The 16,201-nt window shown below is 34.2% G+C and overlaps 2 protein-coding genes across 2 annotated transcripts; both read left to right on the top strand.

The window, feature by feature from the left end:
* Positions 1-2,508: 2,508 nt before the first annotated feature.
* On the top strand, positions 2,509-4,359 carry LOC107062216 (uncharacterized). Its single transcript, XM_015312593.1, has 2 exons — positions 2,509-3,763; positions 4,072-4,359. Exons 1-2 carry the CDS (start codon positions 2,746-2,748, stop codon positions 4,104-4,106), a joined length of 1,053 nt encoding a protein of 350 aa, XP_015168079.1. The 5' UTR covers positions 2,509-2,745; the 3' UTR covers positions 4,107-4,359.
* Positions 4,360-7,303: 2,944 nt separating this feature from the next.
* Positions 7,304-9,604, top strand: LOC102581453 (protein NRT1/ PTR FAMILY 1.2-like). Its single transcript, XM_006355894.2, has 4 exons — positions 7,304-7,502; positions 7,608-7,825; positions 7,944-8,500; positions 8,661-9,604. Exons 1-4 carry the CDS (start codon positions 7,421-7,423, stop codon positions 9,556-9,558), a joined length of 1,755 nt encoding a protein of 584 aa, XP_006355956.1. The 5' UTR covers positions 7,304-7,420; the 3' UTR covers positions 9,559-9,604.
* Positions 9,605-16,201: the final 6,597 nt, after the last annotated feature.

Raw genomic sequence — 16,201 nt, forward strand, 5'->3', positions numbered from 1 at the left:
CAAAAAAATACTGAAGGTAACCACGAGAATAACATGAATAACGAAGAACATGAGGTACCCATGGTAGTACCGGCGAGACCAGTCTGTGATGTGGCAATCCCCCTCACCACCAATGTGGCATCAAGTATACAGAAACCACCATCAGGTGGTAGATTTGAGCTGAAACAGAACATGACACACCTCATTCACTCAATGGAGCAGTTCACCAGCCTTCCTCACGAGGATCCATAAGTGTATATAATGAACTTTCTGGAAATAAGCGACAGGTACATTACGAATGGGGTATCATCTGATTACATGAGATTGACTCTTTTTCCACTTTCATCATTGGCAGAAGCAAAGGCATGGTTAGATGCGGAGCCACCAAATTCAATTACTCACTACATGAGATTATTTAGCAAAAAGGTTTTTGGGTCGATTTTTCCCATCAGGCAAAACTGCAAGGTTGAGGAGTGAGATCTTAAACTTCAAGCAGAGAAACAAAGAAGATATGTACCAAGCATGAGCTCGATTTAAGCAAATGTTAAATGCTTGTCCACATAATTATCAAGCGAATGAGGTACTAGCTCACACTTTCTTTTGAGGGTCTTGAATATAATGCACTATTACTTCTCAACAGTGCAGCAGGTGGACAAGCTTTGGCAAAGACCTATGATGAACTGTTCGACCTACTAAACAGACTCTCGGAGGGAAACCCATAATGGAATGAAGAGGCACCAAGGACCATGGTGCAAAGGGCTGCAAGAGTTTTAGATGTAGATCAAGTAACTACTATAACTGCAAAGTTAGATGCAATGCAATATCAGATGACCATGCAGTTCAAGAAAATCACACTAGCTCAACAACAAGCACCAATGAATATTATACAACAAAATGTTGGTTAGTGCGGAGTTTGTCGTAGTGGGGAGCATGCGACTGAATGTTGTGAAGCGAATCCAGACTCCGTGAACTATGTGGGCAAAGCCCAAAGACGTGGAGGAACACATAATTATGGAAAAAACATACAACTAAAGCTGGAGAAATCACCATAACTTCTCATGCCGGTGGAAATCAAAACCAGAACTAAATCAGGCACAAGGGACCAACCAACCGAGCACAAGGGAATGGTCCTCATTACCAAAATTATGGTCAAGGTAATAATCAAGGTGCACAATAAGGGAGTATGACTAATGAAGAGTTGTTCCAAAAGTTGATGGTAGAGATCGGTAAGAACAAAGCAAAAACTGTTTCATACCTAAACTATATATGCACTCTCTCTTTTATTTGAAAAAAACATTGACACATGACATTCCAAATGGATAAAATATTCCACCTTGACAAAAATTAAATAATAAACCTATTAATATTAATTAAAATTTAAAGATTACAGTATTATTATAATTTTTTTTAAAATAAAAATAAATTATTTTTCTTACCTCACTCCACCACCTCCTCTCCCCTCCCTCGACAATCCCCATCCTTTTATTTTTTTTACAATTTCTTTTATAAAATATTTAAAAAAATTCATACTTCACCCTCTCGCACCCCAAAAAAAAAAAAAACCATCCACTCATCCCCCCCCCCTCCAAAAAAATTGATATTATTTTATTTTTAAAAATAAAAATTCTGCCCCATCCTATTTAACCCTCCGTTCATAATTTATATTTACATTTTTCTCGTTATGTGTTAGATATGTGCATATATTTTTAGGAATTTTTTTCTACTTGTGTACTGAATATAACATTAATAAAATGGTGCTTTCAATGTCAAATAAAAAATTGACACGAGTTAAATAAGCTATTTCCTTGTGCTTGAATCATGATATTGAGTTGACATGGGGGGCTACAATTATTAGGGTTCCGGAATTTTCATAACTATTTTGTCATATTATTTTTATTAACTGATTTTAATATTAGGTCTTTGCCTCATTATATGAAGAATACATAATCAATATTAAAACTAAAAACATGAAAAGAATAATTATCGTTGGTTGATATACAAGAAATGACAAGTAAAAATAAAAATTTATTTTCAAAATAGTGAACTACTCCTAAATCCTAATAAAAATGACACATAAAGTATCTTCAAAGCAATTTTTAACACAAGAATAATCCAGCGTGTGTAACTAAATTAAGTACTATTTCAATTAAGTGATATACATTAAGAATCAAAATAAAATACTATTACTCATATATTAAGAAGTATTTTGGTCTATTTTTTCTCCAAATACAACTTGAAGTTGAAGGCTAGACAATATTATAATTTTTTATATGACATGATCTGCCACTCTGCCAGCCTTTTTACTACTAAAACATACTTTATAATTGATTTGCTTTAGAAATTTGCGTCTTATATTGTTTGTTTAAAAAACATTTAAATATACATTTCTCAACATGTTATAATTTTGGTTGTCTGCTGTTGTATGAACCAGACGCACTTTATTATGATGAAGAATAAATTTTTAAATTCAATTTGAAAAATAAAAGTAAAAAATATTCATGATCCAATTAATAGCGTATTGGTAGTTAGTTATAGATATGCATTAGTTTGAATTTTGAATTGAAAAGATCTGGTATACAGTTTGTCTCCTATAGGACTCTTCTAGGTATAGAATTTGTGTCCTTGTAGGAGTTAACCACATCAGTTGTTCCTGTACTTTGTATCTATAAAAAGAGCGTCTTGCTCTTTCATTAATAATAAGATTGATACTCTGTTTTACCAATTTATCATGGTATCAGAGCAGCAGTAAACAATAACAAAATAATAATGACGGGGAACGATAATGAAGTAGCCAATTCTCCATACACGCTGCAACCAACTGATAACCCTGGAGTGTCTCTGGTCACATGTTTGCTCACACAAGATAACTATTCTACATGGCGGAGGGCCATGAGAAATGCTTTGTTGGCTAAGTCAAAGTTAGGCTTTGTTGATGGTAGTCTTCCGCGACCAACAACAAGCTCTACAAACGAAGCTGCCTGGATTAAGGGAAATTCCATGGTAATATCTTGGATTTTTAACTCTCTTCATCCCTCACTTCACAGTAGTGTAGCTTTTTTTGATACAGCAGGTGAACTTTGGAAAGATTTAGAGGAGAGATTTTCACAAGGGAATGCTCCTCGAGTTCACCAGTTGAAGATAGAGATAGTGAATACACAACAGCAGGATCAAACAATGAGTGTTTACTACACCAAATTGAAGGGATTATGGGATGAGTATGGATCGTATTGTCAGTTACCAAACTGCAGTTGTGGTGCCATTAAGGAATATGCAGCAGAAAGGGAAAAAAAGAAGGTTCATCAGTTTCTTATGGGATTGAATGAGAAATTTAATGTTGTTCGATCTCAGATTTTAAATACTGAACCATTACCATCTCTAGCCCGTGTGTATGGACTAGTTTCACAGGAAGAACGACAACAACAACTCACTACAAGCAAAGGAAATAATTTATTGGAGGGGGCATCATTTGCTTCAAAGAGAAACACCAATACTTTCAATTCTCGTCAATTGTCAGGTAACCGTGATGTCTCTAAACTATTTTGTGATCACTGTAAACGATGGAGACACACCAAGGACAAATGTTTTGAACTACATGGCTATCCAGATTGGTGGGAAAACAATAGAAAAGGAAAAGGTAAGTCAGCTAATTCCAGTCGAACATCAGAAGTTGAACGTGTGGATTACTCCCCAATAAGTGGTTTATCAAAAGAACAATATAACCAGCTTATGTCTCTTTTAAGCCTTGAAAACTCCAAGGGTATCGATTCAATGGCTAATTTTGCTGGTAAGGCTGTTACTTTTCCTGCCGCTAATTATGAATGGATATTAGATTCGGGAGCGTCTGATCATATGACTTGTCAGAAGAATTCTCTGTCTAATGAAAGAAAGCTTCTCTTTGATTCTAATATAACTATTCCTGATGGTTCATCTGTTACTGCTAATACTTGTGGAAATGTGACTCTTAATTCTTCAATAACCTTAAATCATGTTTTACATGTTTAGATGTTTGGCTGCAATCTTATTTCTATCAGTAAGTTGACACAATCATTAAATTGTGTTGCTCATTTTTTCCCTTCCTTTTGTGTTCTGCAGGACTTAGCCACGAGGAAGCTGATTGGCATGGGTAAACTGAAGAATAGCTTTTATTATTTCCAAAGTCAAGCACTAGTTTCAGCTCTTTTGTCAAATAAAGACCAAACTATTTTGTGGCATCAACGTCTTGGTCATGTATCTTTTAGTCGTTTGTCTTTCATTTCAGAACTTCAGTTTTTTAATTTTAATAAGTTAGATGATTATTGTGATGCTTGCCACCGAGCTAAGCAAATTCGGAAGTCATTTCCTGTTAGTTCTATTAAATCTAATGAAGCTTTTGATTTGATTCATTGTGATTTATGGGGTCCCTATCATTCACCTTCTTTGTCAAAGTCTCATTATTTCTTGACCATCGTGGATGATTTTACTAGAACTACTTGGGTGTATTTGCTTAAGTCTAAAACTGAAGTTTCTCATTTATTGATTTCCTTTCTTGCAATGGTACAAAGACAATTTAATCGTCTTGTTAAAATCATTCGCAGTGACAACGGCACAGAGTTTACTAATAGTTCACTTTAACAATGTTGTCGGGAAGAAGGAATACTAAATCAGTTTTCTTGTATCTCTACACCCCAACAAAATGGTGTAGTAGAACGTAAACATCGACATTTACTTGATGTCGCTAGATCCTTAAGGTTTCATGCTGGTTTACCAATAAAATTTTGGGGAGAGTGCGTTCTAACAACAACTTATTTAATAAATTACACACCAACACCTCTTTTATCTGGAAAAAGTCCATATGAGTTGTTGTTTTCCTCAAAACCTTCTTATACACATTTACGTGTTTTTGGATGTCTCTGTTATGCTTCAGTTATTCCACGATCTCGTGATAAAGTTCATGATAAAGCCACACCTTGTATTTTTCTGGGTTATCCATATGGTCATAAAGGTTATAAGGTCTTTGATCTAAAAACACATCAAGTATTTGTTTCTCGTGATGTGATTTTTCATGAAAGAGTTTTTCCTTATAAAGAAAATACTCTTTCTTCTCTTAAAAATCAACCACGAGTACCTTTACCATTGTCGATTGATGATCCTGATCAAACCTTTTCAAGCCAAGGTCCACCACAAGAAAATCTCAATCCAGGCACAATACACCCAAATATGGCTCCAAGTGACACCATAAATCTTCAACAATCACCAGATCAGATTATTGAACCATCAAGAACACCTACTGTTCCAATTCGACCTCAACGCACCAAAACCCAACCAGCTCATCTTAAAGATTTTCTAGTCAATCTCCCGAACAATAATAAAGGTTCTTCTTCAGGCTCATCCAACACAGCTTGCTCAGGTATTTGTCCAGCTTATCCTTTATCTCACTATGTTTCCTACTCCAATTTTTCCACGGCTCATACATGTTTTCTTTCGGCCATTACCCACCATAATGAGCCAACATCTTACAAACAAGCAGTACAGGTGGAACACTGGAAGCAAGTCATGAGAAAAGAGTTGGAAGCACTTGAACAAAACCACACATGGACCTTAGAACATCTCCCTGTAGATAAAAGAGTTATTGGTTGTAAATGGGTCTACAAAATTAAATTTAACTCTGATGGATCAATTGAGCGATATAAGGCACGCCTTGTCGCTAAAGGCTACAACCAAGTAGAAGGTTTAGATTATAATGAAACGTTTGCTCCAGTTGCCAAACTCACTACAGTTCGTACTCTTTTAGCTGTTGCAGCTGTGCGAAATTGGGATCTCCATCAATTGGATGTGCATAATGCTTTTATTCATGGAGATTTACATGAAGAAGTTTACATGCAACCACCACCTGGATATTTGTCGGCCGAAGATAATAGAGTTTGTCGCCTTCGACGGTCACTTTATGGATTAAAGCAGGCCTCAAGGCAGTGGTTTGTTAAGTTTTCTACTGCTATTTTAAGGTTTGGCTTTACACAATCCAAGGCTGACACTTCTTTATTTTTATATCGACGATGAAATTCTTTTGCAGCTATTCTTGTATATGTAGATGATGTGATCGTTGCCACTAATGATTCATTCAATTTGAAAGCTTTAAAGGGCTACTTAGCATCCTGGTTTCCTATAAAGGATTTGGGTCCTCTAAAGTATTTTCTTGGTCTAGAAGTTGCTCGCAGTTCAGAAGGAATAGTTCTTTCACAGCGAAAATACACGCTGGATATTTTAAAAGAAACGGGCATGCTGGGATCTAAACCAGTGAAATTTCCCATGGAACAGCATCACCGTTTAACTTTGGATGAAAGTTCTCCTCTGCAGGATCCTGGGCCCTTTCGTAGATTGGTTGGGAGGCTGATTTATCTATCTGTTACTAGGCCTGATATTTGTTATTCAGTTCATTTGTTGTCTCAATTCATGCACCAGCCTCGACATAATCATTGGTTAGCTGCCCTCCGAATATTGCGTTATTTAAAGCTTGCACCAGGCCAAGGTATTTTCCTTTCAATATCAAGTCCTTTGTCTATAAAAGGATTTTGTGATTCAGATTGGGCAAGTTGTCCACTCACCCGTCGTTCAACCAGTGGGTATATCATATTTCTTGGTCATTCACCTATTTCATGGAAGACCAAGAAACAGATAACAGTGTCACGTTCTTCTGCTGAAGCAGAATATCGTTCAATGGCAACAACTGCTTGTGAGATCATTTGGATACGCCAATTACTTTCAGACTTATATGTCCCTTGTTTGGATCGTTTCTTTATATTGTGATAGTCAAGCCGCACGTCATATTGCCAACAATTCAGTTTATCATGAACGAACTAAGCACATTGAGGTGGACTGTCATTTTGTTCGGGACTGTATTCAACGGGGTTTGTTGGTTTGTCATCACATTTCAACACAACATCAACTTGCTGATGTTTTTACTAAAGCTTTAGGTGCGCACCAGTTTCAAATATTAATTGCCAAGTTGGGCATTCGGAACCTCCACGCTCCAACTTGAGGGGGCGTAATAGCGTATTGGTAGTTAGTTATAGATATGCATTAGTTTGAATTTTGAATTGAAAAGATCTGGTATACAGTTTGTCTCCTATAGGACTCTTCTAGGTATAGAATTTGTGTCCTTGTAGGAGTTAACCACATCAGTTGTTCCTGTACTTTGTATCTATAAAAAGAGCGTCTTGCTCATTCATTAATAATAAGATTGATACTCTGTTTTACCAATTTATCACCAATCGTTATCAAAATTTAAATTGTCTAATATGCCCCCACTCTTCCTCTGTCACGTCTATATGTCATTCAATATTTTGGAAGCAACCAATTTAAGGCGATAAATGTGGGCATGGGGTTTAGTGTTTCTTACTCTTTCTCTCTGTCTCTGTTAATCATATATTAAAGCAAAAGAAGAAAACTGAAGAGGAAACAGAGAATGGTACTGAAAATGGGCACAGAATCACAAGTTGAAGTGAGCACAAGAAAGGGTGGTCTTAGAACCATGCCATTCATCATTTGTACTACTCTTACTCTATTCTTTTACTTTTCTTTAGTTAAATTGTTTTGCAATGTGTTATTATATTTCAATTTTTCACTTTTTTGGTTGTTGTTGTTGTTTTCAGTGAATGAATCATTTGAAAGGGTAGCAAGTTTTGGTTTACAAATGAATATGATAATCTACTTGATGACATATTATAACATGAGTGCTGCTACTGGAACTAGTATTCTTGGACTATGGGGTGCACTTTCAAATGGATTGGCTCTTTTTGGGGCAATTACTGCTGATTTTTACTTGGGTCGGTATAGGGCTGTTGCCTATGGATCCATCTCCACTCTTATTGTGAGTGTTTTGATGACAATCTGTTATCTCACTACTGCAAATGTTTTTTCTTATTTATTTATAGAAAATGGTGATGTTCAGACTAAATTGGGTTAATTTTAACATTTTTCTTGGACAGGGAATGATTATTCTATGGCTCACAGCGATGATTCCACAACTCAAGTCTTCACCGTGCTCTCAGATCCAACATGTTTGTAATGGAGTAACAGCACTCCAACTTGCTGTTCTGTTTTCATCTTTTGTGTTTATGTCAATTGGAGCTGGTTTTGTTATACCTTGTTCTATAATATTTGGTGCTGATCAATTGGAAAATAAAAAGAACCCTGAGAACGAGAGGATTCTTGAAAGCTATTTCAATTGGTACTATGCTAGCTCTGGGATTTCACTTATTCTTGCAGTTACCGTTATCGTTTATATTCAAGATAATTATGGTTGGAAAGTTGGCTTTGGTGTCCCTGCTATCCTCATGTTTTTGTCTGTCTTGATGTTCCAAATCGGTTCTCCTCTTTATATCAAAGTGAAAGCTAAAACTACAGAAAACTTGGTCATAGGATTGTTTCAAGCAGCTGTAGCAGCTTTTAGGAAAAGAAATACCCGTCGTCCATTGAGTGATTGTGATGAATTCTATCGTTGGCCACTTGAATCAGACGTCTTGCCTCCATCAAAGGACTTCAGGTCCGTGTCTCCATCTTTTCACCAATATAATGGCACTTCTATTGTCAATATTAATTGAATTTAAGATTTTATGATTTGTTAATCACAAAACTTTTTCTCCTTTTTTCAGTGATATATGATATTGCAGTTCATCGTAATTAAGTTTTATTGTATGTTATAGTTGTTTAAATAGAGCTTGCATAATCGAAGATCCTCAACGAGATTTGAATCCTGATGGATCAGCTTCAAATCCATGGAATCTCTGTAGTGTGGAACAAGTTGAATCACTGAAGGCTCTTATTAAAGCAGTTCCTATGTGGTCCACCTGTTTCATGATCTTTGTGGATATAAATGTCTTTTCATTTTCCTTGCTTCAAACCAAGACAATGGATAGACACATCTTTCCTCACTTTGAAGTACCAGCAGCATCATTCAGTGTGTTTATGATTGCTGCTTTAACAATCTGGATTGCTTTCTACGACCGTGTTTTGGTCCCTTTGCTATCAAAATATACAGGACAACAAAGAGGGTTAAGTCCTGTCACCCGAATGGGGATTGGCTTAATATCCTCTGGTATGTCTATTGCATTGTCTGCAATAACAGAAAGCATAAGACGACAAAGGGCAATAGAGGAAGGGCATGAGGACGACCCAAATGCTTTAGTGAACATGTCTGCTATGTGGTTCGTGCCACAATATGCACTACTTGGAGTGGCTGAGGCTACCCATGCAGTTGGACAGGTTGAGTTTTTCTACGCTTTATTTCCCAAAAGCATGTCCAGCATCGCGTCATCTATGTACACTGTTGGGACTGCTGTGTCGAGTTTGATTGGAAGTATTCTGGTGAGTGGTGTGGATTGGCTTTCATCAACCGGAGGTAAAACAAGCTGGCTTTCGAGCAACATTAATCGGGGTCACATTGATTACTATTTCTGGTTGCTTTCTTTCTTGAGTTTTATCAACTTCTTATATTTTCTGGTCGTCTGCCGATTTTATGAATCTCTCAATGATGGGAGCAGTAGGTTATCTCATGTGGCAGAAGATAAAGAATGTGATTATAGACTCTTACATGAATCTTGATGTTATGTTGTACTGCATTTTGAATGATACAATTATTACTAATTATTTTATTATTAATAAACAATGTGGGAACAATTCTATTATTTTCTTGATTCCAAAGTATTTGATTGTCAAGAAGAGTCCGGTCACACCTCGATTTCTTTAAATCCATAAAATTGCTGCAGCGGGGAGTTTATTTAATGTATTTTACTTTTTTTAAAAAAACACATACTAGTAGCAGCTGTTTTCAAAACTTATTTAATGTATTTTACTTTTTTTTTAAAAAAACACATACTAGTAGCAGCTTTTTTTAAAACTTAATTTTAAAGAGTAATGCTAAATGACCAGAAAATTAAAAAGTCTATAATATCTTTTTTATTTTAAAATAAATTGTTCTTTTTTCCATTTTTTAATTAAAAGGTATTAAAATTAAAAAGGTAAAAATGTTCAAAAAGATAAAATAAAATAGTGTGAAATATATTATTTTACCATTCTGGCTAAATTTTCTAGCCAAAAGAATTTTTTCAATTTTAAAACTAATAACCTATAGACAATTTTGTTTTTTCCTATATTGATTGGAATATAAAAATGGAAGTACATTGGAATCATAATACTAATTACATTGGAATCATAATACTAATTAATAATATGTAATGGAAGTACGTTGGAATCATAATACTGCTTCTTCTGTTCCTAATTACTTGTCCATTTTTTTTTTTAGTTTTCTTTAATTACTTGTCCATTTTTCCTTTTGTAGTTGTACTTAATTACTTGTCAATTTTTTAATCTATTATACTCTCAATTAATTACATTGAAAAAGGTAAGACTTCTTGAAAACTTTAAGTTTTTAAGTCATTCATTTCATAATTAATAGGGGTAAAATGATAAACTCACTATATCAATAATTGTTTTCTTAATGTGTGTCAATTCAAAAGTGGACAAATAATTAGGGACAGGGGAGTACTAATTAATACTCATTTGCTACCAACTCTTAATAAATCCAAGTGGGAATTAATAATTCCAAAATTTACAATTAATTAAATTGATCTATTTTAATTTGAATTTTAAAATTAATCAATTTAATTCTTGAAAAGCAAACCTGATCACTTTATGTGATAATTCTTTTTGGATCCTTATAATTGTTTAAAGTTATGTTTAATGTAGTTGCAAAGGCATTTGCTATTGCCACTGCTCTTGTCTTTGATGGTTCAGCCTTACAACCGGCCTGCTATGGGCCCTTTATGCATTTTGGAAGAAAAAAATGGTCTTTTTAACTCGGAAAATTCAAATATATTATTTCTTATTTAGACATGAACTATATATAGTTTAGAGTAGTAGTTTTCAAGAATCTCAAATGAAATTGCACTCGTCTTAGCTTGAATAGTCTCATAAAATTTTGATGTCTATAGATATACAGTTCACCAATTTACAACTACCGTCGTCACTCACCATTATTAACTATCACCATCTACATTCATCATCATAACAACTCCCAATCGCTAATAATAATTGTCATTATTATATATCGCCACAAATCGTAATTATTCTCTACGTTCATTAGCTATTATATAAACCACATTTACAATTATTAGCATAACAACTTTCAATCACTAATGAGAATAATAATAATTATTAGTCATGGTAAAAAAAATTATAATTATTCTTCACCAATTACTTCTCCACTCTTACTATGAGTTATGCCATTTTCTCAATTTCAACATTATGTGGTAGGTGGGGGCTACTCTGTGGCTGGCTAGAAATAAAAAATGACACGAGCTAAATGAGTTATTTCCTTGTGGATGGGTGACTACAATTATTAACTTCAAGTAGTATAATATTTTGCTATAAATTTTAGTATGATAACAAGTTATACATCATATTTGATATGTTATTTGTCTACATAGTAAATTATGATTATTTCCATTCTAATATATTATTTACGTGACTATAAATCATTTCATTAAAGATAAAATTGATATTTTAAAGTTAAATTGTTACGAAATATAGAAAACATAATAAATAAATATGAAATTTAACTTGACTTCAGTTGACATACATGTCCTCCAACTCTGAGTGTGCACAACTAAACATTTAAACTTGTATAAAATTGAATAAATAAACATATTCATCCTACGTGGCTATTATATGTCATATGTAATATCCTACGTGTATTAAACTGTTCTTTTTAAATATATATACATATAGGACAATTCAATATTATTTATCCATTTTAAAATGAACGAAAAATTAAGTCAGGAAGATGTTTATGATTTGGTCTTAAATTGAAATCTCTATTCGTCATAATAAATCTCGATCTGGATTCAACTTCAACTGCTACACTTAAACATGTCGATTCCTTTCATCTTTAAGATGATCACACCTAACACCAATTTTATATTAGTCTGTTTAAAAAAAATGTCATTTTTTTATATCTCTTTAATTTTATTTTTTCACGATAACATATTTAAGATTATAAAATTAAAAAAAAATATTTACTTTGATGTGTTGGGTATATAGTAAGAATAAATGAAAAATGGAGGAAAGATGAAAGGACGGATGATGAAGTGTTCTCTTATGCTTTAATAAAAAACAATTCTTACTCATTGGTGGAGGGAAAAAAAGTTTTGTGTTTAAACAAGGAAATACTTTTATTAGTCATTAAATGGGTTGGAAAGAGGGACTCCTTATGTCATCACTTACAAGATTTTTGCTTTGAAAAATGATTGAAAGATTATTTTTTTGATAAGGTTTTCTTTAATTATTAATTTAATTAATTATTAATTTATTAATGAATGGCAAATATCTTTTCCATTTTATTTAAATTTCTCGTCATTTTCTAATGATTGTTTTGAAAGGTTGCAAACTTACAAGAACAACCATGTCTTAGTGACTATTCTAGAAGGTTGCAAATTTTCAGAAACAGTTTTCTTCGCTTTAAATACTTGTGATTCCTCGGACTTTTCACTATGAAATTTTTTGAACTTCTTCTTCTTTTGCACAATTAAATCTACTATTCTAGTGTACTTTGCTCTCGTTGAATGGCTCGCTGACACCATTGTTTTTGTACCAATACACTGGTGAGTAGAATCTTTCTATCATGGGAGGATATATTCGTTTAAACCTTGGTACTGAAGGAGAATAATTTCCTTAATGACACATTTTACATTCAGTGTGCTCGATATTATTTCTTTCTGTTTCATCTTACTGTTACAGATTCTGATATGTCTTTACAATCATTAATTTATGTTTTTGATTATATGCTTTAAATTTATTCTTATGCAAAGTTATTGTTCTAAGTATTTATTAGTACATATTAGATAAAATGATGTACACTCAAAAATTAAACCAGAAGTATATATAGACCATTCAGCTTACTAAATACAAGAGCAAATGACATAAATGGTCCCTAAACTATCCTAGTAGGTTTAAAATAGTCCATTAATTATATAGTTGACGGATATGGTCCTTTAACTATTCACCTTTTTGTCAAGTTTGATTTCCATCCACTTTTTATAAAAACCGTCAACAAACGTCGTTCAGTACACTCTCTCTCTCAATTTTCTTTTTCCCTCCTCTTTTCTTCATTGTGAGACACTAAGTTAAGAAAATCCTAGATTCATTTCAGATTTGGCCATTAGTGAAAGCTCAAGACAATGATTCTACGACCAGAAGGTGGTATAGCTCCTCCGTATGGTAAGTTTTCTAGAGTTCAAGTTTTTATTTGTGAGAGATTTTGTTGTAGAAAAGAAAATATCAATTTTTAAAGAAAATTATTTTCGTTTATAGATTCTATACACGATGCCTTAAAAATCAGCATGAAAGTAACCCACGGTGGTTTTATGAAGCACCAGCCTAAAAAACATTATTTTGGGGGTCGTGTCCAGTTCATTGACCATGTTGATGTTTCAGAAATAAAGTTATCTCAATTCAAGAATATGGCTGAGATATGTGGATATGATAATGAGTCAGTCGCATTTTGGCACAAATATGGTAGACTCGGTGAAAAATGAGGCTTGTTTCAACTGATTTTGAAGCTAATTTAGTATTCAGAAACATCCCTCGAGATAGAGTAATTGAGGTTTACTTTGAACATTTAGATTCCTATATTGGAATGGATATCAGCAACAATGTTGAACAGAATAGAAAAGAGGGAAGGGCTGAATATTCTTCAAGTGATGATGATTTTGAAGACTCGGATAATGATTTGTCAGATGAATATGATATTTTAGAAAGGAGTGAAAATGGGACACGTGAATATGAAGTTAGCGAAGCAGTGAGAAAAAAGATGGCTCATGAAGATGGAGATTCTGATTGTGTTAACTCTGAAGGGTTCAAGAGCCTAGAAAGTGATTCTAATAAGAATGATAAGGAAAGGATACGAGCAGTTTGTGCAAAGCATCCAGATTGTGATTGGGAGATTATGGCTTCTAAAATGTATAGAGATTGTGCTTTTCAAGTAAAGACATACAATCTGACCCACAAGTGCAAAAATTGGAACCATGTTAACAAAACCATCACATCTTCGTTCATTGCTAGAAAATATCTTGATGCCATAAAAACAAACAGGAATTGGAAGATCTCTGAATTTAGAGATCATGTTAGTATTCAGTTAAGAGCACATGTGACATTATCTAAATGTAGAAGGGCAAAAAAGAAGGCAATTGCAATGATCGATGGAGATATCTCTGATCAATTCAAGCTATTGTGGAACTATTGCAATGAAATAGTGAGGACAAATCCAAATACTTTTGTTTATATGAAGTTGATTGAAAATGAAGAATCCTGCAAGCCTAAAGATTTCAGAGATTCTACATATGTTTTAGTGCTTGCAAGGAAGGATTCAATAGTGGTTGTAGAAAGATAGTAGGAGTGGATGGTTGTTGGCTCAAGGGTCCGATGTATGGGACTCAATTGTTAACTGCTGTTGGGCTTGATCCTAATAACAATATCTATCCGATAGCATATGCAGTTGTGGAGAAAGAAAATCGTGAGTCATGGGCATGGTTTTTGGATCATCTAAAGCTTGACTTGGAGATCGATGATGGAGCTCACTGGACCTTCATGTCAGACAAGCAAAAAGGTCTGATAGAAGCATTTAATGATATATTACCTTTGGTCGCTCATAGATTTTGTGTTAGACACTTGCATAGTAATTTCAAAAGGGCCGGATTTTGTGGTGACACACTAAGAAATGCACTTTGGAAAGCTGCTAGTGCGACAACAGTAAGGTGGTTTGATGAACGCATGGTTGAAATATTTGATTTGGATCCCGAAGCTGCTATTTGGTTGAGAGATAAGTCACCTAGTGAATGGTCTAAATCTCACTTCTCCGAAGATGCAAAATGTGATACCTTAGTGAATAACATATGTGAATGTTTTAATAGCATGATATTAGATGCAAGAGATAAGCCTATTATCACTCTTTTGGAGAAAATTCGGTATATGCTCATGACAAGAATGCAAGCAAATAGGGATAAATCTGTCAAGTGGAGTTCTGATGATATTTGCCCCAAAATTAAAAATGTTTTGTGCAAAAGTTAAGCTGCTGCTGCTGAATATATTCCTAGAAAATCAAATGAGTGGAACTATGAGCTTATAGGAGCTAGCATAACTGACATTTGGGCCGTAGATTTGTTAAACCGAAAATGCAGTTGTAGAAAATGGAATTTGATAGGGCTTCCTTGTAAACATGCTATATCAGCAATTTGGGCTAAAAATGATGAAATCAGTTCGTATATTGATGATTGTTATAAGGTGGAAACTTATAGAAGGATCTATGAATTTGCTATTCTTCCTATGAATGGTCAAAATATGTGGCCGCAACATGAGAATATTCCTCATTTGCCTCCCAGAGTAGTAAGACAAAGTACTAAAGGGAGAAAACAAAAGAAGAGAAGAAAAGAATCAGATGAAGTGGGCACGAGTAGGACAAAAGCAAAGAGGAAGCAAAAATATTTAGGATGCAGTAGATGCCACAAGCTTGGACATAACACAAGAACTTGCAAGTATAATTTGTTGCAGACAGAGTCTCAAAATGTGTCTCCGCTATATCATGAGTCATCTTCATCATGTGCTCCTACAAAACTACCAGTACTTTTTCTTTTATCTATAGCATATTTCACTTACTTTATTATATTAAATTTGTGTAAACGCTTCCACTAATTCATTATACTTCACAGGTTAGAAGAGCTGTAGAGAGTCAAGCTAATTTCAACTCAACAAAGTGACGTGCTCTCGTGATTGATGTAGTTTGGCGACATTTGACTTATGGTGCAAATTTACATTTGAGTGATAATTTTATGTGATTAGTTGTTTTTTTGTTGTTTTATGTTATTTTCTTTACTTGATCATTGTAGTGTTTTTGATGTTGTTTTTGTGCAGCTTAGGGTAGCTTGGTGATGTTTTTTGGTGCAGTTTGACGCAGTTTTTATGCTGGTTTTTGTGCAGCTTGGTGCTGATTTTTGGTGGTTGGGTGCTGCTGTCTGTGCAGCAGTTTGGTGACTTTTTGGAGCTGTTTTTGTGCAGTTTGGTGCTGATTTTTGGTAGTCTGATGCAACAGTTTGGTGTTGATTTTTTGGTAGTCTGATGCAGCAGTTTGGTGCTGATTTTTTGGTGGTTTGATGCTGCTGTCTAGTGATGTGTTATGTATAGTTTGGTGCTGATT

This window comes from Solanum tuberosum, unplaced genomic scaffold, assembly GCF_000226075.1.
Source record: "Solanum tuberosum cultivar DM 1-3 516 R44 unplaced genomic scaffold, SolTub_3.0 scf00210, whole genome shotgun sequence".
In the NCBI taxonomy this organism is placed as follows: Eukaryota; Viridiplantae; Streptophyta; class Magnoliopsida; order Solanales; family Solanaceae; genus Solanum; species Solanum tuberosum.

Excerpts from the sequence above, each read along its gene's own strand:
- LOC102581453 (XM_006355894.2), top strand. The coding sequence starts at position 7,421 with ATGGTACTGAAAATGGGCACAGAATCACAAGTTGAAGTGAGCACAAGA. Across the intron at positions 7,503-7,607 it reads AACCATGCCATTCATCATTT|TGAATGAATCATTTGAAAGG; the intron begins GTACTACTCTTA and ends TGTTGTTTTCAG. Across the intron at positions 8,501-8,660 it reads CCTCCATCAAAGGACTTCAG|TTGTTTAAATAGAGCTTGCA; the intron begins GTCCGTGTCTCC and ends TGTATGTTATAG.
- LOC107062216 (XM_015312593.1), top strand. The coding sequence starts at position 2,746 with ATGACGGGGAACGATAATGAAGTAGCCAATTCTCCATACACGCTGCAA. Across the intron at positions 3,764-4,071 it reads TTCAATGGCTAATTTTGCTG|GACTTAGCCACGAGGAAGCT; the intron begins GTAAGGCTGTTA and ends TGTGTTCTGCAG.